Source organism: Megalops cyprinoides, chromosome 12 (assembly GCF_013368585.1).
Source record: "Megalops cyprinoides isolate fMegCyp1 chromosome 12, fMegCyp1.pri, whole genome shotgun sequence".
Lineage (NCBI taxonomy): Eukaryota > Metazoa > Chordata > Actinopteri > Elopiformes > Megalopidae > Megalops > Megalops cyprinoides.
The window spans coordinates 29,102,065-29,127,931 of NC_050594.1; the positions used below are offsets into that span (position 1 = coordinate 29,102,065).

Consider the following 25,867-nt stretch of genomic DNA (forward strand, 5'->3'; position numbering starts at 1 on the left):
GTGGTATAACATTTCAAACTTGGGCTACCAGTTTCAGTTCTTAGCCCTTTATTCATTCCGACAGCCTCTGATTTTCTTTTTTATGTGTATGAGCAAATGCACCATCTGTGGATCATTGTAGGCTTCAGTAGTTGTTGGAAAAAAGCACCACTTCCCCATATTGTCCCACCTCAGAGGAGGTTAAAGTTCAGGGCTGGCCAATGATGAGTAGCACTTCCCACTTTGGCCGGAGTCCATCTGCTGCCAGGTCGTGTTCTGAGACTTTGAGGGCCACAGACCTTCAGCGAGACCTGCTCACAGGTCCCTGTTTGTGTGTGTATGAATATCAGTGCAAGTCTATGAATATCAGTGCAAGTCATTTTTTCCTCTGATCTAATATGTGATGAATGTTTTGTGTGGTGGCACACTACACAGTTAGTAGTTGGTTACCCAATCTTGTTAGCACGCTGATGTGCAATACATACTAAACCACGTAATTTGGTGATGGTTTGGCTAGCAAAGTTGAACACTGTCCCAAATTTGACTGACTTTCTTCTGGGTCTGAGTTTATTTATTTTGCAGACATTGCGAGAGATTTAAAGCAAAGTTGTCATGTCTGTCCTATACTTGTTTGTTTTTGTTTTGTTTAAAAACCAAAAATAGACGCTTTGGAGTCGTGTATTTTTATAAATTGGTAACTGAGTTTAGAAGTCATTTATAAGCACTGAAATACACCACCAAGAAGATAAAATTACCAAAAATGCAAGCCCAATGCATAACTTAAAATGGAAAAGAGTGGCGCACTCAGCCTAGAATCAAAGTGTCGATCCCTGTCACAAGCTACAAATGTATTTAAACTTTAAACTTTAAACGGTTTTTATTGTGTATAATATTATTTTAATTTGAAACTCAGTGTTAATGGAGGGCCAGGTATCTGCTCAAACAGATATTGACTGAAAAAGTCAAACACAGGCAAATCATTTGGTTCAACCTTGACCATGAAGGCTTTTATTAACTGCACCCAAATGCCTCCTAAACCTACAAGAAATATATTTAATTGTGTTAGTCTACACACGAGCTGAATTTGCTTTATTTTATTATTTAGATGATTCTGCCCTTTTATTTACCTTTTTCTTATTACCACTCTCTTCCAGCTCTCTCCTGGACAGATTTTCTTTATTAGGAGACGTCCATCTGTTACTGAATTTAATTTTAACACCGTAATGTCATGAGTCACACATGCTGATTCATAACACGAAGGCTTTTGTCTTGGAGTCTGTAGTGGTGAGTCAGATTTACCTGGCGCTCATTTTCCTTAAGGTGACTTACACTAATCCCTCCACAAAAGAAAAAAAAAATCACACTTACGACACATGTTCAGAACACCATTACTTCTTATCACACCAGATGTGAAATGCAGGGTGTTTCAGCCAAGATTCTCATTATTACCAAACCTTGGTGTGCGATATTTTTTTCACCTCATTTCAAGGAAAATGACCTGAAAAATCCTCATATTTAGTCTGTTGTTTCCTTATCTTATGTGTATGTGTGTGTGTGTGTGTGTGTGTGTGTGTGTGTGTGTGTGTGTGTGTGTGTACATGCGTGCATGCGTGTGTTCCAGGATGTTGAAGTCATGGACGTCTGAGAATGTTTACCTCCCATTGCCTCCTGGCACTGAATTATTTGCAATTATTAAATTACGGGTTGAATATTTTCATTTCTTTGAAAGCCAGGGCTGTAAAGTAAACATTTGCGAGGGGTCCACATTCCACCCACTGTTTGCTCAACACATTCATTAGATAAAGAGCCATTACACACCTAGGAGCCCCTGCACTTATCTCAGTCAGGAACACATGTCAGGTGCAGTCCCTTTGCCATTCTCAGAGTAGCCCTGTGATATATTCCTCACTTTAGATTCATATCAATCACTTTAGATTCATAATTGTGAAAGGTAGCTTTATCAGTGCATTCTGCTCCTCCTTTGCCACTGTATGCTTGTTATGGGATGGTAAGGTTGTTGGGTGCATGGGGGCTTGAGGAGTGGGAGGTGGGGCAGGTTGCTGGATGACTGTTCCAGATGAGAAATGATTTCGTTACAGTTTGGATCTCAGCTGAGGAATGGAGGGGTTGACAGAAGCCAAACTGTGGTAAAAGATTTACAGTGCTTAACACAACTCCAGGAGCTCTGTGTACAGCTGCTGCCTTGATGGATCAGAAAAATGTAACAACAAAAGACACTTCACTTCCTTTTCAAAGTGGTCTTATAATCTTGAAAAAATCCAAGTGAGCTTTATAATCTTATAGTCTTCCTTGTGTGAATTAAATGGAAGGCACCATGTATCTCCTTTTAACAGAAGAGCTGAGAGCTGCTTTCATCAGGGCAAGCTCATTTTTTCCCCATTTTTATTTCACTTGTTTGTTCTCATTAGTCTTCATATTTGTAAGCAACTGTCTCTCTGGCACCCACGGTGATGTCAGCATAGAACCCCTCCCCCCATTCCTCCCTTGATCCTGAGCTGATTTAACGGCAGCCCTGCAGGAGCTTACAGGGTGGCACTGTCACTGAGCCACTGTGCAGCCTGACAAGTTGTCACCAGAGTGGTCACTCGGCACGCTCGCCCCTGCTGCCTTGCTGAGCACTGCCATTCCCGGCACTGTAATGTTATTCATAGGAAGTACAGTAGTAGGATGTAGTTGTGAACAAATGTGAACAAACAGACCATTTTTCCTTCCCCATTGTGAAGGCAAGAGAATCACTCTGTACTTGTGAGTAAGGAAAGGAAGCAGGTTGTCTTTAATAGCTGAGTTTCAGATCACAGAGCAGTCTTCTAGGTTGACAGTTTGTGGGTGTAACACGCAATGACTCACTGACTGATTGTAACAGTGTTAGAGTCATATGAAGTATGGAGAGGGTTAACAGGCAAAACAGTTTTTAAATGGTGTCGGAGAGCCTTTTTAAGTCTTCCTCTCTAACAAGTGTGCTGCAATAGGTTGTTCAGGTGATCATGTTTTCATGTGAAAACATCCTGTTTTTTTTTTGACCGTGTCAATAGAAGCCTTTGATTCGGTTGCCTCACCCTGATTCAAGCCCTTTGTCCATTTCCCTGAGGTGTGATCCTGCCTTCTTTTGTTCTCGCTGCCCCAGTTTCGCTTTAAACAATGATAAAGCTACCAGTCTGGTTGAATTACATCTTGATCTTGACCAACTGGCTTCACCAATCGTAATTACAATATTTAATAGTAGGCTCAGTTTAGCGTCTGTTATGCTGTGACACGCAGGTGAGGGAGAAAACCTGCCTATTGAGTGGAACAGCAATTAAGGTGCAGTTCAAGCGCTCACATTTGTTCATTATGGGCCTGAGCGTCCAGATTGTGCAATTATACACAGGATTACTTTTCTTTTAACACGAAACGCCGGTACTGTGAAGCAGCAGTACCATTGTTTTTTTTTTTTTTTCGGTATGGATGAATTCAGTTTGTTTTTTCATACTCAATTCATTCACACATAATTCATTCATATTATAACAGTTCACCTTTCCATCGACCTCCGATGCTTAAACAGTGCAGAATTAGAAATGCAGTATTTTGGTGTGGTATTTGTGTTGCCATGACGAAGGCAGCCCAGACTCTCTGACCTGGGCTTTAAGCGCTTGCACATCTGCTGGTCCTCCACGCGATGCTGGACCGCGTCCGTCCTACAGAAAGCCTGGATTGCACCTTGGCTCCGTGCTGCGTCCCGCCAAAGTGTGCTCCCCTTTCACGTGTTTATTTGAGTTCGCGAGAGCGCCCGGGCACACGTATCGCACTTCTAATGATCTCTAAATAACTGTTTGGCCCTCATAAATCACTAGCTCCACATCCTGCTGACACAAATGGCAAAGAAATGGTTCCTTATTAACTTCAGCAGGCTGCACAGCAACCACTTGCACTGTGTAACAAAGACCCACAAACTTAGGCTTCCCCTTTCGCTGCCATGAATGCGACTGTTCTTTGCAATTTGCCTTGTGTAAAATGCATTATGTGGGTAATTGTGTCATTGTGTAAGTGATGTACTGACAACGCTCAGAAGGCAGCTTTGTATCAGATACGCTGTAGCACCGGGCGCTCACGTGAGCTCGCCTGGAGCTCGTCTGGAGCTCGCGTGTTTAAAAGGTTACCCAGTGACAGTGACAACATGAGCGTGCGGCTCCCCAGCTGCCGGGATTCAGCAGGTCCGGGGCGTCCGCTTTCGGCCGGGGCGTTCCTACGCGATGAGCATTCATAAACACATGCGGCGGGCTCGTGTGAGGGCCGTTCGTCTCTCTCACTTTCCCCCCGGGCCATTAGGGCTGACAGCTCTCCCCTGCATCCCAACACCAGGGAGGACCTCCTCGCTTTGTGTTCCTCTACTTTCCATGGCAGCTGTCTCGTAAATAAACAGATCTGGATGCTCCGTCTGAGCAGATGCAGACGGGGAACGGGATGTCCCTCTCTCTCTCTCCCTCTCCCTCTCTCTGTCTCGCTCCTTTCTTTTGGGTCAACTTGAGAGGGGGAAAAAAAAAAAACTCCCAAAAGCGACGGAGAGCGAGCAGGACGCGCCTAACGAGATCCAGCTCCTTTCGCCTCTCCCCCGGCCGCTGTTCAAAGCCTGCATGTTTATCATTTTGGTACACAAGCCCGCGTTCCACGCGCTAAGTTAATGAGCGCTGTTGGCTGACGGCTTCCAGTCTTGGCAGGTCAGACAGAAACGCGAGCGGGGCGAGCCGAAATGGGGGTGCCTTGATGAAATCATCTCCATCCGAGGGTCACCGAGGCGGACGGCATCTTTGCTGCAGACACGGTGCTGGTATTAGCGTCGATGGCGGGTAGATTTATGAGCGGAAAGGATGAGCTGAGGGAGGGTAATTTCTCTGTAACCATGATGTTCAGGATGAGGAGTTAGGGGGGAAAAAGACCCAGACATGTTGTTACAATTGTTTCACTGTGGGGTAGCTGGATTTGCAAGCCAGCCCTGCTAGTTTTTCCCCTCCGTATAAAAAGAAATGATATACATTCCTAGCAACACGCACTCGAGAGATGAAGTAGGCGAGTATCGCAGGGTGGCGGTGTGTGCGCAGGCGTGTGCGCGACACCTGTGAGGCTGGACCCTTCCCACACGCCTGTGACTCACGGCACGGGCCGGCATGATGTCATGGGGGTCTGGCTAAACCATGGCGTGATGGAGCCTCAGGGCAGTGACTGCTATCCGACACGTAACTCATTCTGGCTGGGGATTGTGGCACCCTGCCTCTGTGCCATCCATACTGTTCCCTCACCCTTTGTAGTGGGTCTCGCTGTATGCGTTCCGCGGTTTTCGGAGTCACGGCTGCTTCTTCTTGTTTATCCCCACCGAAGTGTTTAGTTCTACTATGACGCAGAGGCTAAACACTATTATGTATGTTCTCATTTCCCCTTCAGAGGCACTGAAATCCCAAGGCCTGCTGAACATGCTGGTTGGTTTCCGACAGCAGGCGGTACCTTAAGAGCCAAAGCAAATTCATGTTGATCTTAACAGGAAAATTGGTCACTGCTACAGATCCACGTTCCTATTTTGTCAGTCATATACGCATTTCCAAAAGCCAACAGTAGAGGTCAGGATATAGCAAATGTACATAAGTCAAAGTGGGGAGTGATCGTTTCCCTGTGCTCAGTGATACACAGGTTTTGTTTTGTTTAATTGAAGATAGAACAGTTGTTTGTTTGCTTAATTACGCTTGCGTGATATTTCATGGTTACACATTGGACAGGGACTTTAGCTCACGTAGCAGGAATGATAATCACAGCCCTCCATCCGAAAACTGGACTGTGCTTCCTGCATCACCCTCCCTACCCACAACCCCCCCCCCCCCCCCCCCCACCACCACGGATGGATGCTGGAGCCCCCATCATCTCATCCAGATGCTTCGCCTCACACACAGGCACACACCCTCCCCTCCGCTTACTGTCTTGTTAGGAAGACACTTCCTTGGCATAGCGGACTTCCTCTGTCTAATCCCCTAAAACAAAGGTTTATTCTCCAGGCAGAGTGTTCCCCTCTCCCTCCCCTCCCTGCCGGGATTTAGGAAAGTGGGACCACACTGGGCCTATTGCTGACTTTGCAGGGTGCGATTCGTGGTCGTACGAACCGAGTAACACGCGCAGGTCTGGGGCACTTCTGTTTCATCCAGGCTGATTAGACGCTAGACAGTGTCTTGGCTGGAGCTAGTGCCTCTTAATTCCTCCGAGTAAGGGAATCCCTTATAAGACTGCTCCCTGCCCCTGTGCCTTCAGAGCAATCACCCAAAGGGGGGAAAACAGAAACGGGAGCTGAGGCCTCATCTGGGACCTAATCAGCTGAGGCAACGGAATTGTTTTGTCACTGTTCTTGACGCCATGTCCTGTGTGTGTTTTCTTGCTGTCATCCACATTTGTAATTGATATTAATATCACCTTACCTTTTGAGGCCCTTTTTTTGTTCCTGTTGTGATAACAGATAGCGAAAATATATAGCTGTTGACAGGAGAAGTAAAATTTTGGACATTTCCTGCACATGCTGTGTATGTGTGCTCCTGTGTAAAACCCAGAAGTTCTAAATTGTTTACTTGTCTTTACTAATCCTATCCCATATGTGTACACTGAGAGAGCTTTTAAATTTGAATAAGGAACTTTGGAATGAAATCACTGTCACTACACTTTCTGGATTGCAGTATACCTTGCATGTGACTTCTAAATGTACTGTTTGCTAGTAAATAATTAATAGTGCTATGTAATCAAAATCCCTGCCTTGCACAATGGATATTTGTCAGGTCTCTTGTGATTTGAGAATCGAGATCAGCTGCACCAGACTGTTTAAAAAGTGCCTCTAACTCTGGGGCCCCGTTTCAGTCCTGTATTGCACTGTAGTCCAAAGATATAGCAGTGAGGAAACCCAGGCCTCTCTCCATCTCCCGCAGGGATGCCAAGACAGATAGCTGCTGTTTGGGCCTGACATTAGTAATGTGGAGAAAAGCAGCTCAGATCCTGGCGTGAATATTCTAGCTTTCCTGCACTCTCAACTCCAGAATTCAAGGACATAAGTAAAGCTGATGAGGATATATTTCAGTACAATACGTCCGCGCTGGTTTGGTTAACCCACACCATCCATAGGTCCTTTGAGGCTCTAAGAAATTGAGGCTGCCTGATTAGTTGATGCATGGATTTCAGGGCCATTTAATTGGGCCTTCCCCAGCAAAAGCACGTCTGTGCTTGAGAATCCGATTTATCTGAACAGACGTTCTGCACGATAGTCATGAGTCCAATGCCAGGAGATTGTTTTTAATGAAATCTTCGTAATGAAACTTAAACTCTCAAGAGGTTGTTGGCTGTTGCCCCCTTGTTGGTCTTTCCAGATTTATGAGTTACTGTTACCTTGATTCATTCATCGCTGTGGTAGTGCTAGTATTCTATCCTTCTTGCTCCAAATCAAATTACTTTGGTGTAGGTTGTCTTCAGTCTGCAATCTATGGTGAGCTCTGCCTGACTTGTTCTTTGAAGAACATTTAAGAGACAGAGGGAATTTTTCATTCTATTCCTTGTGTTAAGTTATACTAATATGGCAGAGGGATAACTTGATGTGTTGTTTTGTGGTTTTTGCCCTTTCAAATCTAATCTTAAATCTTCAAGAAGTAGATCGCTTCTCTTAGCTATCAGTCTATATATCTGATAAGCTTGTTGGCTTATCTGCTTGTTATCTCAGACCCCATTGAACATAGTAATAATTTTATCTGGTAACTATTTTTTGCTTGATTAAAGAAACAATTTATATTCATCTGGCTAGCTGGGTTACTAAATGATGAGTTTTCTGTTTTTTCCCTTATGTTTCTGGTTGCAGTTTGCACTGTAGACCTGGTATCTTTGTCTGGACAGTACCCTAAATGGCTTCAGGGAAAGTTGGCTACTTAGACACAGGATTAAAACATGTGGTCAGTGTGGTGTGTGAGTTGCAGTGTGATTGCATTTCTGGACTGAGACGTCCAGGATGTATTCATTTGTGGCCATTGCCAGCTGGTTGAGCATCTAGAGAACAAGATTCTTGATGTCAAGGTCCAACTGGCAGGCCTCCACCGCAGTAATGAATTATTTGAGTTCCAGGAATTGATCAGTGCGCCCTTCAGGGAGATTGTGTGCACGCCACAAAGCGGTGGTGGGGGGTTGTCTTCAGAGCAGTCTGGGAGAGAGAGTTGGGTGACTGCAGACGGTAATTGTAGGAAAGAGCACGCACATTGCACAAGGGGCAAGCTATCCAGAAATTGTGGTTTACAACCATTTCCAGCCCTTGCAGGAGGAGGACCTGGGCGGCAATTCTGAAAGCAGGCGGAATGATGAGCCTCAGGGCGCCAAGGAGGCCACATCCTCCAAAAAAAAGGGATGAAACTCCAGCAGAGGTGTAGACAGCATTCTGCACACACATGAGCAACTGAATCTTGTACAGTGTGGTGCCCACCTGTTGCAGAGGAAGGAGACCTCCCAGAGCAAGGGGACAAGCTTCTGCCCAGAGCAAGGGGTGAATGACAGGGAGGGGGAGGTTTTAAATCCCACAGAACAAATGTGGTTAATGGTGAATGTCACACTCACTCTAAGAGTCCAACCATTATACATAAATTAAGTAAAACTGGTGTGCAGATTCAATACTTTTTAAAAACTATGAATCGGCTATCATGCACCAGTCAACCATTTGCTTGTTCATTAGTGAGCTAGCTAGCTAGCTAACTAACCTGGGGTGCTGATTTACAATAGCCTTTTTTCTTTTGTAACATTACTTACCTAGCCAATTAGCATGCATTTGCCCTGTAAAATGGATTTTGCAGTGGTTTGTCTGATAGCTAATTGGCTATTTTAACTAGCTGTGTGAATTCATCATGCTAGCTATGTATCCATCCCTTTTAGCTGTGTTGTGAAGCATGTCTGACAAGTGAAACCTGAAAATTTACTCTAGAGAAACAAAGTTAATATTACAAGCAAAATAGATTTCTTTTACTTTCTAATTTAAGCTTTTGTTCATTTGGTCATTCTTTTAAAAGCTGCAATCAAGGTATAACTTGAAACAAAAGGACAGCTCAGTCAGGCTTATGGGAATATGCAATGATGTCTGTAATACTTGACACTGTGTAGTGCATTGCTCCACAATAGGAAAGTAGCAGTGTATGATAAGCTTGCTAGTGAAGGAAGTATACCCTTGTAGGCCCTGTCACACCTTTCGATGACAATAGGAGACAAGAGAATAGAGAATAGAGACCTACCACTGCTGTCTGGAAAGACGCTGGCAGAGCCCAACAAGAACCACATGCCAATATTGTGTTAAAACTTTACCTCTCCTACTGTCTCCTAAAAAGCATTCTGTGTCAAATTTGTGACTGTGGACCAGGTGAATTGCATACAGGAGTGCTCAGGTGACCAGCTCAGATTTCTTTCTCCCTCTGCTGCCCCCTGCAGGGATCCTTGAGCAGTGAGCGGGACTACGAGAGCGTCGTGCTGATGAGAATGAGACAAGCGGCAGAGAGGCAGAGACTGATCGAGGAGATGCAGAGGGAGGATGAGGAGGAGGCCGCCCGGTCCTAGCCATCAGTAACACTGACAAACTGTTAAGCTTTAGTTCAATAAAGCAAACCTTCTTGTATGTTATGAACCATTACCAAAAATAATCAGGCTAATCGCTGAGAGTACCTCTGCTGTTGTTCATTGGATAGTAGATTGTCCCCAGACTGGGAAATGGTGGCACCAGTGATAATGGCACCAATGCATGTTATTTAAGGTCATTGCACTGTAGAATGTGTTTTTTTTTTTACCCCAAAACAAGGGATTTACATCAGGTCATATTTTAGCTCCATATCACAAACGAATGTAATTTCCACTTCTCTTTTACTGCAGAAGACCTTTTCAGAGAAAAGGGCTATCCAATTGGACTCCAAATCCCATGGCTGCTATCATTTAATTACCATCTGTCAGTACAGTTCTACTCATTTCTAAAGAGAGCAAAAACTTGTTTCCGTGCCATAAATTGCAGCCAAGAGCAAATGATTTGATTTCCCTTGTGCAATATTACTCTTGATTAAATAGTTACATTTTATTGTATGTATCTGCGCAATGTACTCTGTCTTTTGGACAACCCAAAACCACAGATTATGTCTCCCAGAGGGAGATCTATGGGTAAGGAAATCGCTCGTTTCTGTCCGATGTTTCACAGGCAGCAAGACAATCCCGCATGCCTTAGGCCGTACGGTCATCCTGGGGAATGGTAAACAGTGGGTTTTATGGGAATGGTGTGAGCTCACGTGATGAAACGTGAACCCGCTTTGAAGTTCCTCTGTAATAACTGTGGCAGACACGATGATTGCTCTGTAATTTGTGTATCTGGGGCTCAGTTCCAAAGTGCAGCATCCCCACATGGAACGAGACAAAGGCTTAAACAAATATTTCATAACAGTCCCTTGTATTCATAACAGAGTGTTTCATAACAAATGTTATTGCTTACATTATGAAAGATACTGGTTTGGTGTCCCCTGTTCAGGCAGAAATTGAATATTTAATTTATGCAGATTTAGCTGTTCAATGGAGTGCCTTCACAAGGCATTCAATGTAACATGCCAGGTACTTTTAAACGTCATTAAAAGTTTTTGTTGTAATAAAGCAGTTTAGAGGGTTTGAATGTGAGCTGTTAGTGAAGGGACACAGATTTCACAACAGTGGGCACTGGAACATAGAGCAGGTCAGACAAGTACTCACTCAATAAATGCCTTTAGACCAGTGCCCTATGTGTTACTGTTTACTTATGAGTTTACAGTGTTTGCATTTTTCTAAACTTTTAAATCAACACTGTATATTGCTCTTAGGTTAAACATGACAAGTGAAAATTACAGGTTGAGGTCAAAATGCTTTTTTCATATGTAATGTCTAGTTTGAGTTTTTTTTTTTCTTTTCAAATATTGCAAAATTCACAATTCTTAAAGAAAGGTTGTATTAGATTACACTTTCCTCTATATTTATTTTCTTGACCTTCTGCTGTATTCTGATACACAGATTTATATATGTCTTTCCCCTTTTCAAAGCATCATCCAAACATTACAGAATACTGCTATTGTGAAAAGGGAGATTCTGCAGACAGGTCATTCCTGCTGTTCCTTCACAAACCAGCATGCATTTCTCCAAGCTCTGATTTCCCTCTACATATCAAGTCTTGATCAAAGCACATTTACGAAATGTGGTCTTTCTCTGCTTCTCAGATAAATGTTAGATTTTTTCAGTGTTACTTTCAGACTCTAGTAGGTGTTACATGAGCATAACCTTACTTGACTGCCTGCTGGTTTCAGTCAACCTTTGTTGCCTTATGAAAGAACAGCCACTAGAGATAAGAGGGAGATGTTCGTCACTTTAACGAAGTGTCTTTGTTAGGTTGTCAGTTGAAAACCAAAATTAAGTTTTCAAAAAAAAAAAAAAAGTGTTCATGTCTGTTACTTGATTATCGTGCTTAGATGAATGAGTCCATATTTCCTGCTGTAAAAAGTCGCTTACTGCTGAGTCCAAACCCCAGTGATCTATCTTCCAAGCAATTGTGTGGCAGCCGTGGCCATATTACACAACTCGCATCTGTGGTGTGAGCCCATCTGCTTTGTGGTTCCAAGTTCCTCTCCTCCTGCAAAATGCACTCATCAGATGGTTCTGTTCATGCGCTGATGGTCAGGCTTTCATATCCCTGAAAAAGCTAAACACACAAACCCTGTCCAAATTACAACAGAGGAAATACAATTACACCTCCCCTTCCAGAAACACATCCTGATGGTGCCCCGCGCCAGTGGCTTACTGTGCGTGCAAATTGAATGGGGGGGGGGGGGTGATGAGCTGTCCTAATATGTGATTCGAACTGCAGAGGGGCCGTGGCCACATTCCTGCAGCACGCACCCTCCAAATCCGTGCGGAGCTGGCAGCTCTCGGGGAACCTGGAGCCTGGAATCTCGGAGTCCCTCTTACCAGGAAAATTCCCAGCTTTTGATGTTCGGGGTTAAATCGCAGCCAAGTCACGGTGCTGGGAGCAGCGAGCCGCCAGGCCGGGGCCCGCTGATCCAGGCTCTCCTCAGACAGGAGCTGGCCGCCCAGCAGCTGCAAATTAGCCTCTAATGAAACCACACACAGCGTTTGGCCACCACTGCCCCTGCCAGGCCTCGCTCTTTCCAAAGGGATATCCATTCTTCCTGAAATCCACCCTCCCTGGCTTACGACATGAGACACACAACTTCGCAGCTACCAGAAAATTACCTGGCAACCTACTACAACCTACAGAACCCACTGGTTCTAGGTTATGAGGATGCTGCCACTATGTCATTAACCAAGGTACCAAATCTTTGGCCATATAACACAAGGTAAGAGTTGGGTCAGTGTGTGTCAGTTTCGATAGGAGTATATGCTTGATTGATTAATATTACTTGATCAGAATGAACTGTGGTAAAGGGGTGCTTTGCATTGTGATGTCACATTAGGTATATGGCAAGAGAAGCTGCTGATGCATAGTGTTGTAACTCCAGTCCTACAGAGGTCTAGTACAGTGCTACTCTTCAGATCTTCACTGCTTCATAATCAAACACAATTCCATCAGCAAAGACCAGTGGTTTCATCTTTATTTTCACCTCATCACCTCTCTTCCTTACAGTTAGAGAATTACATGTTACCGTAGCTTTATAACCCATTACCTCTGTAAGAAAGAAACTGACAAAACTTTAAACTGAACTGAAAGTTAAACATTGTGCTTTTCAAACATTTAAGTCCTTTCAGCCCAATAAAATGGGTTCTGAAGCCTACAGATCAATGGTACAAAAGGAAGTCCTGTTGGCTCAATGGAAGCAGGTTGATGTTGCATGCAAGTACATAGTCCTTCAACTCCCCTTCACTACTGGAGAAACATGTTAATTCTATGTACATCTGGCGATCTGATTCTGATTCTGTCTGGAATGTATGATATGAAGAGGCTTTGCACCTCAACCCCCAGGGGCAAAACAATGAATTATGTGGAAATACCTAATAAGGCTTTTAGCCTTTCTGGAATGTGGTTAGGTTGACATGGTTCCCTTCCTCCCCCATATAATTTATAATCTCCTGGGTGGGACAGGAACTATAGGCTAAATGTATTGGATTACCCCCCACCACCCTCATGTAAACTTATTTTGTATATTAAGAACAGGGATATTTCTTTATCCTTACTATGAAAACAGCACATTATGCATTCAACAGTAAAACTAGGAAAATGAAATTGCACCTGATTGCAAGATGAACAGATACACTTTAAAAGATGCATTATCATTTTGGTTTGTCTATGTGCCTATCCAGAAAAATCCTACTTTGATTTCATTTAGCTCTATAGACATTATATACAGTATGTAAACCATATTAATCAATTAGCCTAGTACAAGTAATCTGTAATAATACTGATTGCTCATTGGCAGTTCCATTTTTGCAAGTTCCTCTGTAAAATTCTAAAATCAACCAAGAGGTGAGAATTGGCAGGATTAAGACAGCAATATAATACAGCCACCCCCACCCTCCCCGGAGTTATGTACTGAGGTTGCAGCCCTGGGCCTGATCCCTGCAGCCTCCTGTCTCCTATCTCAAAAAGTGAGACTTTTTCAAAGGAAACAACAACACATCTCAGGTCAAACGGCTTCCTTGTGCAGGCACCAAACCAACGTCTGACCCACTCCCGTCATGTTTACCACACGGTACCCAATCTTCTCCAGCTTGTCCAGAACCAAACGGGGCGGGTCATCCACGTGGTACTCTGAACTACAAGACACACACATGCACAGGAAGGTTTACGTCCCATGGGACAATATCAGACTACGTTTGCTGAAGGTCACCTTGGTTGACCGGTCTGTAGCACATGCTGTGTATCTGCCACTAAAATGCCGCCCAGCCCTGAACTGCATCAGGTACGCTGGTCAGCTTCCAGACTGGGAAATGAGCTCAGCCTTGTGGTAGTACTTCATTTTTACATTAACTTTCTTTTGTTCTGTTCTTTGCTGGCTGATAATTGTTCCTGTTTTTTTTCTTTTCTTTTTTTTTTTGTAATTATTGGTCTTCCAGATGATGTGGAAAAACCATCCACTGAGGAGCAGTGATGACAAACAGCACTCCAAAAAACAGCAGTGAACTCTCCAGTGTTCTCTTTGTCTCTGATAAGATTATGATAGCATACAGATGAATAGAAAAAAATCAGGAGGGGCTAAGCATTCATCTCTTTGTAGTTTCGTTGGAGATTACCCTTGTGGTAATGTTCTAAGACAAATCTGCATGGTTGCTCTTGAAAGATAGTGGTGAACAACCGCTTTCCCCACCTTTTGAATATGACTGCAGTCAAGCAAACCACAGACGTGGTTTGAGCTTCTTGCCTCTTTGAAGAAACCGAATGATTTAATCAAAATTCCCTAATGCAAGGTTTATCGCATGCTACATATTTCAGATAATTGTCAGAGAGTGTATCAATTTACTCCTCCTTTCCCAATTGCTATACAGTTACTAAAATCTAAATCGCCAATACCAGCTTATTATTTCATACCTCAACAATGAGACTGTTTGATCTAGGCGAGATTTTTACCTACGAACATTAAGGTTGGCAGCTTTTGAAGAGTGGTTTCTTTTGTGTACACTCTCTTTTTGTATTTTGTAATTTTACAACACATTCATTCGTGCATCCATGACGTTTACACTTACAAGTTGTTACCCAGAATGGTTGTCTTCCTGGCTCCCAGGTAGTTCATTATTGCTGGATCGGAATACTCATCTCCGACCATAGTAGGGCCCGTCTCCTGAAATGCGCAACACAGATCATGACATATCCAGACATAGCCGAACATCTTAAATTTTCACGTCTATTTTCAGGGCAAATGAGTGCCCAAAAACATCTTCAAAGAAACACTGATTGACCAAACAGGCTTCAGTGTTGAAAACTTCTATAATTTACTTGTTGAAAATAACAGGGTGACAAAGATCCCCCCAACATAAGTACATTTCGGGTGCTCTTGAATACTTTGGGACGTAATTTAATAGCGACAACGGGGTTAACACAATGAGTCAAATATCTAACCAAAACCCAAAGAGACCACTTTAAAATCGTTCAAAGTTAGAAAGAGCAAGGTCTTCTGTAGTTAATGTCCCGCTACATTTCCGAAGCTTCTCGTCATAAATAAAATCTGATAAACCTCACGGCATAATCTCCAGACGATTTAGTTAGTCAGCTATTCAATCCAAATCCCCTCGATATGCTAGCTAGATATGTAGCTACACAAATCCAACCAGAAGGAAACAAAACATTAGCCCCCTCACTTGGCAATGGCATCAGAAACGTCAGATAGTTCGTTATCGATGTTAAACCATTAGCAAGCTGGCTAGCTCAGTAGCCTTACAGCTTCATGCAATATGCATGCTACCGTAGGGTGACCGATGTCGGTAGCGAGAAAACGAGAGCAATATATTATCCATATTATGCAAAAAACCTTTCTCGGGGCTTAGAGCTAGCACGGGTATGTCTGAGGGTACGGTGATTATTTTAAGTGTGTAAGCTAAAGCTAGCAAACAATCATCTAACTTGAGCTATCTAAAAACATTCCTAAATCCAGAGCAAGACGCGATACGAACCAGTCGGATCTGAGTGCTGATGAGAACATAAGGCATCTTTGATTTCTGCCGTTCCAAAGCGTAGTCCCTTGGGAATGAATGGCCTTCGGTTTGTGTCGCAAGTGAATGTCTACTTAGGTGACCTGCGGGCAAGGTATTTGGCTTGCCAACAGCAGATCCGCTTTCCATCCACCAACTTGCGCTTCCACTGACAGTTCAGCCCGGAATGCGGAAACACCCATCGCATCAGACCAATCAGATCCCTAAATCAACCTTGCATCCGCGGAGTCAATGCTCACGCTTTTATCTTCGGTGTCTCGTTTGTTATTCGATGACAGACTCCTGCACGTGTTTTATTATTCATTTGAACAGAAAGTTGATTTAAAAGTAATTTGGATAAATAAGTCTCACGACGCTATATTACAGCTTTCATCGTCATCATCATTATCATCATCATCATCTAATCTGGATGAAAAATGCAAATGCATAAAACTTCATACTGATAACTACTTTTATCTCCGGGGTACCATCACGAAATTCCCTATATAAAGTCTTTAGGTTTGTTTGCGTTCCATAGCAGAAAACATATGAAAATGTTATGTAAAGAATTTCTGGGAATGTTGCAATCAGGACCAGGCATCCCTCAGCATTCAGTATTCTGAGCATTTGCCATCTCTCATGATTTGTTTCAGCTGAGGCCCAGGTTTCCCTTTTAATTTTGTGGCTTGGAAAACATACATTAAATCCAGTGTGGTTTCACCTCCAAATAGGGATGAGGAACAATGGTTGATTTCTCAAACAGTCAAACAGGGCACATATTCAGCATTTTTCTTTCTTTTTTTATCTTTACATTTTTGTCAATAAGCATCTTTCAGATGGATGAACTGGACCTCTCCAACAAGAGGATGAAGATGAACAAGATTTGCTGGTTCATACATTCTGCATACATCTTTGTCTAATTCTTGTGTCACATGATTATTTGAGATGCATTTTAAGGAGATAAGAATCTGTGGCCTATCTGCATTCAAACATTCCTTGATAGTTATTTCAATTTAATACAAAGACCTGTCTGCTTTTCCTTAAACATAGTTATTTACCTTACTGTTAGTTCTAATAAACTATGCATGTTAAAGTTCAAACCTGGCCAAACCGGTTCTGCTGCTGTCCCTTATCAGCAGCACCCCCGCAGGTAACCCCTGGCACAGGCTCACCCCCTAGGACAGCCCCCCGGTCACCATTTGTGCTCAGACCTGTCCATATCCATTGGCCACCAATAGACTACCAAGGATTTTGGACAATACAAAAGTTGTGGTGACCTCTCCCACTTCAGCGCTGCACCAATTTGTTTGGGGCGAAGAACTGGGGATGCCACACTCCTGGGGACAGATTGCCGTTTTGTGTGTATCTATGCCAATGAAACCACACACACATATACTCACACACTGAGACACACATATCCACATTCCTTCAATAAAGCCCTGAACTGGATACCTGACTGTGACTGTGTTCTGACCGACACATCACTGCAACAGCAACATCAACCTGATCCCAGTACACGGGTGAAACTGCCCCCTCAGTTTCAATGCAGGTATGTAGATTCATAGTGGTCTAATCATTTGCTCAATACCACAGCACTCAATCTCCAAATCCTATGCTATACTTTATATTCTGTTCTCTCAGTCAGTAAGCCACTGTGGTAGGACTTGTCCCACTGTGGTGGGACATGTCATTATTTTGTCATTATTTTCCTTTTCTGTTTACATTGACGTTGCTGGCAATACTCAGCCTTTTTCAAACAATAATTGTGTAAGACAGCACAACACAATCTACAGGATAAGTATACAGCAATGCACAACTCAGTGCCTGCTGACTGAGCTCATAATATCCGTTTCTGAGAAGTGATAATATCTTTAATATAAATCCCTCTGTCTTGTGCGGCAGCAAGAAGAAATGAAAAACATAAACCACAACAAAACAACACCACTAAGACATCATTCACAAAATGAATCCGTCTGTGTACCACTAAACATGAATCGCTGCCAAGTCATTTTTATCCCATGCTTTCTGGAAAATCTAGAAAGTTCATCAATACTGATTATGTACTGCTTGCTCGGGCTGCATGCTCTTTGCAAGCAGCAAAGAAAAGGGGCCTTTATGGAGCATTTAGGAAATGTGTACCTTTATTAAAACAGTATCACATTGTGTGATACTGTATCACATTTAACTGGTTCGGTCTTTTAGTAAAATGCACAGAAAGGCAAATAAAATATTATATAGCGTTAGAGCTATGCGAATATGCATTTAAAAATCCTGTAGTATAATTTTTCAACACAAAATTCTGCGGCTAGCTAGCTATTTGTAACCAGGATATACTGGGAATTACAGTTTCCTGGCGGAATTATTAAATTGTGACACAGTTCTTGGGTGCTGAACGCCGCCGGTTTATTCCCCCTTGTCAAATGAAAACGAAAGCACAGTTAAACACATTCTACGACGAGAGTAAACACGATGGTAGCAGCTAGATAAGTGTCAAAACTTGCGCTTTTATAAAAATAGAAAAACTAGACGGCCGTGGTCATATGAAGTAAGAGTATCTACAGCGAAAGAGCATCCACAGAAAAACAATTTTGTTTTTCAAGAGGGCAAACACTGATGGATAAACATATGTCATCTTGTCTTGGCTGGGTGATGCAGAAGGGACAGCTAATATTTTAGAGAACGCGTGACATTAAATGATAGATCGCAACAATAAGCCAATGCATAATGTCGTTTGCTCGCTAGCTAGCTACTATGTCTGGAATCATTTAGTGAAGTTATACGTAGCTAGTTAATTAAGCCAGCTAGCAAGCTGCATGTTAGAACATACCAACCTGTGCGTTGACTTCTGTAACTTGTTAAAACGCAGAGACTAGGAAGGTAGCTACCTTAGAAAAAATATTGTTTTTACTAGCCTGCTTCACTATGATCAGGTTAGGAAGAAATGCGTGGATTGGAACTGGCGTGGGTGCCACAGCAGGAGCGGCCTTGATAATATTTTTGATATACAAAAAGTCGAAAAGGAGAAGAGCCGGGATTTCACAGAATAACTCGCCTGCCCACGTGCTGAGTAACATGGATGGACCAAGCAACGCTGTTGTTGCAACACAAGTGCATGAGGTGCAAGGTACTGTACTGTCTGTATTGCACTGAAGTTAACCATTCACTTAAGACGTTCTCAGCTTTCTCAATGTACTGCTTTTCCAGCGGTATTACAGACGCTAAACACACCTTTGCAGGTTTCTGTCCTTTCAGTTAGACATAACGTTAAGTATTTGGTATATAAAGTTAAATACTGAGCGGTAATGCTATGAGGTGCACATACCTTATATATAACTAAAGTAGACCTATTTAGATTTAGACTACACCTTTATGAAGGATTACACTCTAAATCTTTTGTAGATGTAGGTCTATGTCGTCTTTTTTTTTGGGGGGGGGGGTGCATCAACTAAATGATTCAACTAAATGATTCAAATGAACCAATTCCGTTATTTGTGTGATGGGAAAGTTGTCACAGGCTTGTAGATTGTCTGTATGTTAACTTAAGGCACGCAAGCAGTGCTGAGTAGATTCCGAAACATCATAACTAATTTTTGTCTGTCATAACTAAGCCCCAGAGGATGATTGTCTGGCATGGTGCAATTTGTGTTTCAGTCTGTGATTGCGTAGTGAGTCCAGCGCGGGTGTCACAGGGTGCACTTGTGCTGGGGGCAGACCAAGACCTGCAGTCGGAGCAGCAGGTGGAGCTGAAGAATCGTCTGGATGAGGTACTCCAGTGTGTTGCCAACCTGCGGGAGGAGGTCTCAGATCTTAGGAGCAGCCTGCAGGGCATTGTTGTGCAGATTGTCCAGGACGTGAAGTGAGTACCATCCTTCCCTGCCCATCAAAAGATTTCTGGAAAGCAAGATTAACTCAAGTGAATGACTGAGTAATGTTTGTGTACCTGAACCAGTCCAGGACTGGAGCTTGATTTAGGACGTTGGCTTTCAGTGATATAATGGTGCAGTGATGATAATGTTACTTTCTATTCTTCGCGATAACCAGTGTCAGATTGAAAGATCTCTTTAAATTGCTCCAAATATTGTTGGCCTCAATGTACCTTGTAACTACCATTTTAACAGCCAGCAGAATAGGACTACACAAAAGCAGGGCACATCCATAATTATACTTACATAATTATACATGCCCTAGGATCCATGACTTTTTGTGAATAATGGTGGATAACATTGAAGAATATTTTTTATCTTGCCACATAGTTTCTATTTGTAGATTCTGCATGTGTGATTACTTACCGTATGGCTCTCCTTTACTGTTTCTGTGCAGGACTGGCATAGAGGAGAGCCAGAAGGCTGCGCGGCGGCGCAGGCACTTTTTTCCACGTGAGCGAAGTGACTCCCAGAGCTCCAGCTCCATCTACTTCACAGCCAGCGGTGCCAGCCTGTATGATGGGGAGAGTGAGGGGGGGTAGGTCCTGCATGACCTGTGAGCTAGCCCTTCACTGCAGTTACCCTCTCAGGGCCAGAAAGAAAGCAGATCATATCAAGGTGGATTCCTGAGCCTGGCGCAATGACTGGTTTGAGTAGTATGGAAGTAAATTTACACCTACACATTCTTAGAAAGCATAAGTCTTGGTGCATGCACACAGGAATGTAGTAGTTTCTCACAATTTCACAGTTGGGTTTCTGGTAAGTTACAGAAAAAGAAACACTTCAAAGAAACAGCGATCCCTGACATACGGTTTCCTTCCCCTACCAGGAGGGGCTGGTTGCTGGCCTTGAGAGAGGCACTATGAAAAGAAATGGGAAACTGTGTTCAAAAGTTAACTGGCTTTTTAACAGGGGGTGGGAGGGTGGTGTCTAGTAAGTGTCTTTTTCAGTTTTTTTTTTCTCTCCAAAGAGCAGAAGAGGCCTTGTCCAGGAAAGAAAACAGGAAACCAGTGGGGCTGAACATTGGAGTCAGCAAACAAATTAAGAATCCATCTTGCCAAAAAAACACGCTTTTAGAATGTATTCCTTGAGCCCCAGCAACCTCCTATGGTCCCAGTGTGACTTCCTGTCCCAGCTCCTCTGTTGAGTGTTATTAATGTCCAGGGCCACTTTCCCTGTGACCTGGTTTTACATGAGGCCTGGTCACGGGGGAGGGCTGCAGGAAGTGGTAGAGAGCTCCAGAGGTGTGAGGGGTGGTTTTACTCATCCACAACACAGGCATGGGCCTTTCCCTCATCTCCTCTCAGAAATGTTTCCAGTCGGAGGGATATTAGCCGTTAGAGGTGTTAAAAACATCCCTCCTTCCTGCCTGTGGGCGGAAATACAGACAAGTCACCAAACAATCATGGGAAATAGCAGGACTGTCTTGGGAAGGGCTTCAGGGTTATCTCCTTCCAAAGTTCTATGAAGGCCATTTCTATGAGGAGTCGTAGAACCTAAAACGACAACCCCAGAGCCATTTTTGTAATATACTGATGTATATGAAATAATGCAAACGCATTCTTTTTTAAAACTGTGGCAAACCCCTGCACTTCTGTCCAGGTACACCACGGCCAACCCAGAGTCTGACTACAATGGAGACACGGACAGGGACACTGATCGGGAGACAGACAAGGAGACGGAGAGGGACAGCGAGGATGAGGACGAACAGAGCTGTGCCACGGTGCGAACGCTGAAGCAGGACTCGCAGGAAGAGGAGGAGGAAGACGAGGAGAACTCGCTGCAGCTGGATGCTGAATGGTCCACGGAGGAGCTAGCTGGCCTCCTGTCCCAGTGCGATGCACTGCATTCTGGGAGCACCCAGGAGAAGGCAGAGGGGTTTCAGCTGCTCTGCAGCAATAAGCCCATGGTGAGTGGGAGGTGAAGCCTGGGATGGCTCTTGGAAGGGATGGTCAGAGTTTAAACACCAGTTCTGTACAGAGCTTTTGATTATGGGGATGTATGTTTTGCTGTATGCCAGTAGAACCCAACAGCCTCTATTGAGCATGATACTAATTACTCTTTAATATTTACTGTCTGATCTATAGGATTACCGAACCTGGTAATTACCTTGGTTATAATGAATACAGCTACAATAGCAAAACAGTTATATCATTGATACAGTAGGAGCTTAAGTATTTTTTATGATGGATGCCATCCTTCCCATTATAATAATAACACAAATACACTAATCAAATACCCCATCTGATCTGTAAATATCAGTAGTGTTTATACATCAATGCTTATCACTAGCAAGTGTCTTTTCTCTCCTATTGTTTCAACTCAGTTAATCCTTTTACCACTGACTGAACCATGTTACCGTCCTGTCAGATGCAAGGGGGCATGTTTGCTAGAGAACAAACACGGCTTTATATGCAGGAACAAACATCAAATTATAACCATTTTGTAAAATGCACCTTTCAGATGAGAAAATGGCCTGTTCGGTGTGTGGTCATTTATATCAATTACAGATAACTGGTAATGATCCTGCAGGGAGGGCTTCACACAGCAGATGCAGCGTGTTGAAAGGCTGGAACAGTTTTCCCCGTGTTTATGCACTGGCAGCATCCTCAAGGTCACCATCAGTCGAGGGCTTGCACAGGATAATCAAACAGCCGCAAAGTATCTAGAATATGTCCAAAACAAGTCAATTACGGCTGTGGAGAGCACTTTTAAGTTCCTCTACAGGGTTTTGTAGGAAGCCATATTTTACACACCTTAGAGGAAGGAAACGCTCTGGTCTTGGTCCAGGATGGACCCGTGCTCTACAATTAGGTAATTCTGCAAAATTATTCTCAGAAATTTATGGACTTTGTATCCTGTTATATAATAGTGTGTCAGAGCTGCCAGGGCTTTGAGCCCTTTGTGCAGACTTGCTGTCTTATTTTATGTCTTTGTCAAAATGCCTTATTTTATCCCTTGAAAAGCACACTGCATCAGGTTTTTCCAAATATTTGTGACAGGGTATAGACTGTCATTTCAGTAAGAGTGTGATATTGCGGTTTGGACATTGTACTGGTAACCAGAACCAGGAGGGTTCAGATCCCCACTGGGATCCTAGTGGTGTATCCTTGGACAGGATCATTGTGGTAGGTAATTTCAGTAAATGTACAGCTGTATAGATGGATAATATGTCCTTTCCATGTTTGTCCTCTTCCTCCTTTTCTTTTCTTCAGTATGGAGGGAACAAAGAGTTTCTGTGGCGACTAGCTCGTGCTTACAATGACATGTGCGAGACCACTGAGGACAAAGAAGAGAAGAAGTTATACGCTGAACAAGGTGATACATGGCTTCAGTTTTCTCTCTGCCTTTCAGCACTGTCTAACAGATAAAAGCTCCACCCCACTGACAGCTTTTATTAATATGGAGGATTGTTTGTGCAAGCATGCTCCATCTCTTCACCCTGAATTATTGGTAGCTGAATTTGATGTGTAGACCCAAAAGGAGAAAAGACCTGAAGTGAAATGACTAAAGACTTTCGAGTAAATGAAAGACCGGCATCACTACAAATCTCGCTAACGAGTTTAGCTGCTCCCAGAAACCACTGGGACAAACTTGACATCTCGTGGAATGAAGACTGATAACCAAAGTTAGGGCGGCCAGGAGAGCCGTGTGTCCTAGACAGCTGCAAGAGGAAGGGGGCCGCTGTAAGCAGAGAGATGTGCGTGAGACGAGTGTGCGGGGGAGCGATTTATATTCCAAGAAGATTGGTGGGTGAATACCAGACACTAATACATTACAAAAGGGACTACCTGGAAAAGGTTTTCTCAAATCTTTGGACTGGGTCACAGAGCAGACAGATTATATGTAATAGCAAGGAGTACAGTGACTGTGGTTACTCTGCTCGAGAAAAATGAGGAGTCGGCTGAAAGTGAAGGCGTTGAGTAGAGAGCGTCTGCAAAGGCCAGGCATCCCGCCAAGCAGAGGCAGGTGATGGATCAGGTGTTTGGTGAAGACTGTTTACTATTCCAGAACCTGTCCAGAGTACTATTAGCAGGCCGCCATATATATTTTTGAACAGTCACTCATGACTTTAGCAGGGATTACCCTGTTTGTGTTGAAGATGTCAGCTGACATATCCAAATGCAAAGCTTGTGTCTGAGTGTCCGATTCTGACTACAGCGTCCAAAGGCAAGGATTTCTGTCTAGGTGTGCTGTGCTTTCTTCTCAGTGATTTCCTCAGTGCACGTTTGTGGCATTGGTTTTGATTTCGGTCTCTGCTTTTACACTGTGGTCTGGGAGCGCCGGCAGAGGGTTTTACATCTGCAGCGCAAACATTGCTCCAGATTAGCGGCTAATGGGAGAGGAGCTGAGCCCCGGATGGTTTCGCAAGGGCCGGCCTCAGATGTTGCGCACATGAAAGAGCTTCCCAGAATGGCTCTCGGAACAATGTGCGAGCACTGTTTCAGGCCCGATCTGGCGTGGGTGGAGGAAGTGGGAAGGAGAACAGACGCCCCTGGGCAGGGCCCGGTGAACGGGATGGACCGCAGCTTGCCTGGAACCAGATCAACCGCAGCGCAAACCTGCTCTGAGATCAGACAGAGAACAGGAAGTCTCCGGCTCACATGTATCCCAGCAGTCACTAGAACAGGTCTGGGGTGCCAGAGTATGAAGATGGTGAGGGCCAAACTTAATAATGATACTAATATTCTCAGCTTTGTTTGGCTGAATAGGAATAGACCCTGAGAAATGGTTACAAAGTCTGTATCAATTATTGTACATGAAGTTCCTGTAAGTTCTGGACAGTTAAGGTTCAGGCTTACATAAAGTTAGTGCTACATGCTTTCAGTTTGGCTTGCTGGCTTTCTATTGATTTTTCACTCTTTATGCAAGACCATTTCTGGCCATTTGTGTACTAGACTCATCTCACCATTGCAACCTTGTGGAGTGGCGCTGAGGCAAGGAAAATTCCACCCCGGGATACCCTCGCATAGCTGTCTGTTGCACTAAAGCTTACACAGCGCAATACAGTGAATTGGCTGCTGATTGGAGGATAGGCACTACTCTGCTGACTTCATCTGAGCATCTCGCAGGCGCCTGAGAATGGAGAGATGAGGGGACCCTGACCCTGTGTCATTCTGTTTATTGTTTGCTACTGACACAGCTGAGGTTGAACCTGGGAGCTCAGCTTGCGCTCAAGGCAAGTGCCCTAACCACTGAACTACTGGGGAGCCCCGGATCGCTGATTTTTACCAGAAGAATTGAAGGAAGAGTTCATTTCCATGCTTCAGATGATGGTATGTTAACTGGTTAGGTAAGCCCAACAATGAGTCACTCCCAAGCCAGGAACAAAAACCTTGGAGGTGCTGCTAGCCTTGGAAATGGTGCTGGCCTGGACTGTGGGTGGAAGTTCGTGCGGTGGGTAAGGGATAATAACAACTGGCCGCTGACTGGCTGCAGTGAGAGGCCTGTCGCTGCCTTCCTGCAGCCAAGGCCCGCCTCTCGCGTCCAACCCAAGGCCCTGTCTGCATCCACTTTGATTAATCGTCAACAGTCCGCTGGCTGGAGGTTGTTTTGGATGCCTCAGAAAACCAGAACACACATTTCAGTGCTCTCAGGGCTGAAACTTCCACTTCAGCTGGGTTCTGGCTGCCACCCTGACAAATTCATTATTTTTTATTTCCCCAGAAAAAGAGAGGGGAATTGCTTTTTAAATTGCAGCCATTAAGAAAGAAAAGTCATATCATAAAATAAACCAGACTTTTGCATGCTAGCTTAAAAGGAAAACAACTAAACAAATCTAGGTCAAGTAATTATTTGCAAGTAAACGTTTCCTTTTTGTATTTATAGTCTTTAAACACTTGAGAAGAAATGATGTAAAGGATGTGAGAGGACCAGCCATTTCAAGGCTAAGACTGAGGATGGGGAGAATCTTTCTACTTTACCTCCTAAGAGCAGCGAAACACAGACAAACATTAGATGTTAATGATGAGATCTAAACTTGTCACTTAGCTGATACTCTATTGTGCACCATGTCTTGCCTGGCCTTGAACAATTTAAAGGTCTGTTCTTCCAGCATGTATCCTGGGAAGATGTTCCGTGAGTTAATAACTTTTGGGAAATTAAATGATTGCTTCTTTGAAATTGAATCAATTCATTTTTAAAATGTAAAAAAATTTTTTTACTCCTGTACTACAGCCATTAAACATGGTTGCGTGGCAGGTCTTACATGATCGGTTTAGTAGAGTTTAGAGTTTCCCTGCACACTTGGATGAGCCGGGTCTGCCCATGCAGTCTGTGTGTGTCCACCTGAA

The 25,867-nt window shown here is 43.6% G+C and overlaps 3 protein-coding genes across 3 annotated transcripts in view; 2 read left to right on the forward strand and 1 right to left on the reverse strand.

The window, feature by feature from the left end:
• dnajc17 (DnaJ (Hsp40) homolog, subfamily C, member 17) overlaps positions 1-10,521 on the forward strand; it is a 50,574-nt gene extending 40,053 nt beyond the window's left edge. Inside the window, exon 11 of the mRNA XM_036541522.1 lies at positions 9,448-10,521. Within this exon, the coding sequence (XP_036397415.1) occupies positions 9,448-9,573 (126 nt within the window). The 3' untranslated portion in view covers positions 9,574-10,521. The remainder of the gene's footprint in view (positions 1-9,447) is intronic.
• A 1,945-nt stretch (positions 10,522-12,466) lies between these two features.
• Positions 12,467-15,838, reverse strand: LOC118787266 (GTP cyclohydrolase 1 feedback regulatory protein). Its single transcript, XM_036542771.1, has 3 exons — positions 15,634-15,838; positions 14,710-14,804; positions 12,467-13,782 (listed from the first exon to the last, which is right to left on the reverse strand). The coding sequence occupies exons 1-3, from the start codon at positions 15,799-15,801 to the stop codon at positions 13,653-13,655; spliced, it is 393 nt and encodes a 130-aa protein (XP_036398664.1). The 5' UTR covers positions 15,802-15,838; the 3' UTR covers positions 12,467-13,652.
• A 2,885-nt stretch (positions 15,839-18,723) lies between these two features.
• The window catches only part of LOC118786960 (regulator of microtubule dynamics protein 3-like), a 34,045-nt gene continuing 26,901 nt past the window's right edge, over positions 18,724-25,867 (forward strand). The window contains exons 1-5 of the mRNA XM_036542320.1: positions 18,724-18,775; positions 19,318-19,507; positions 19,972-20,112; positions 21,177-21,483; positions 22,790-22,892. Coding sequence (XP_036398213.1) covers positions 18,724-18,775; positions 19,318-19,507; positions 19,972-20,112; positions 21,177-21,483; positions 22,790-22,892 — 793 coding nt within the window. The remainder of the gene's footprint in view (positions 18,776-19,317; positions 19,508-19,971; positions 20,113-21,176; positions 21,484-22,789; positions 22,893-25,867) is intronic.

Bases quoted from the DNA above. Each gene is read 5' to 3' on its own strand.
- LOC118787266 (XM_036542771.1), bottom strand. From the start codon at position 15,801: ATGGAAAGCGGATCTGCTGTTGGCAAGCCAAATACCTTGCCCGCAGGT. The intron at 14,805-15,633 runs GTTCGTATCGCG...TGCGCATTTCAG, and splicing joins TCAGCACTCAGATCCGACTG to GAGACGGGCCCTACTATGGT. The intron at 13,783-14,709 runs GTAAGTGTAAAC...TGTGTCTTGTAG, and splicing joins ACCATTCTGGGTAACAACTT to TTCAGAGTACCACGTGGATG.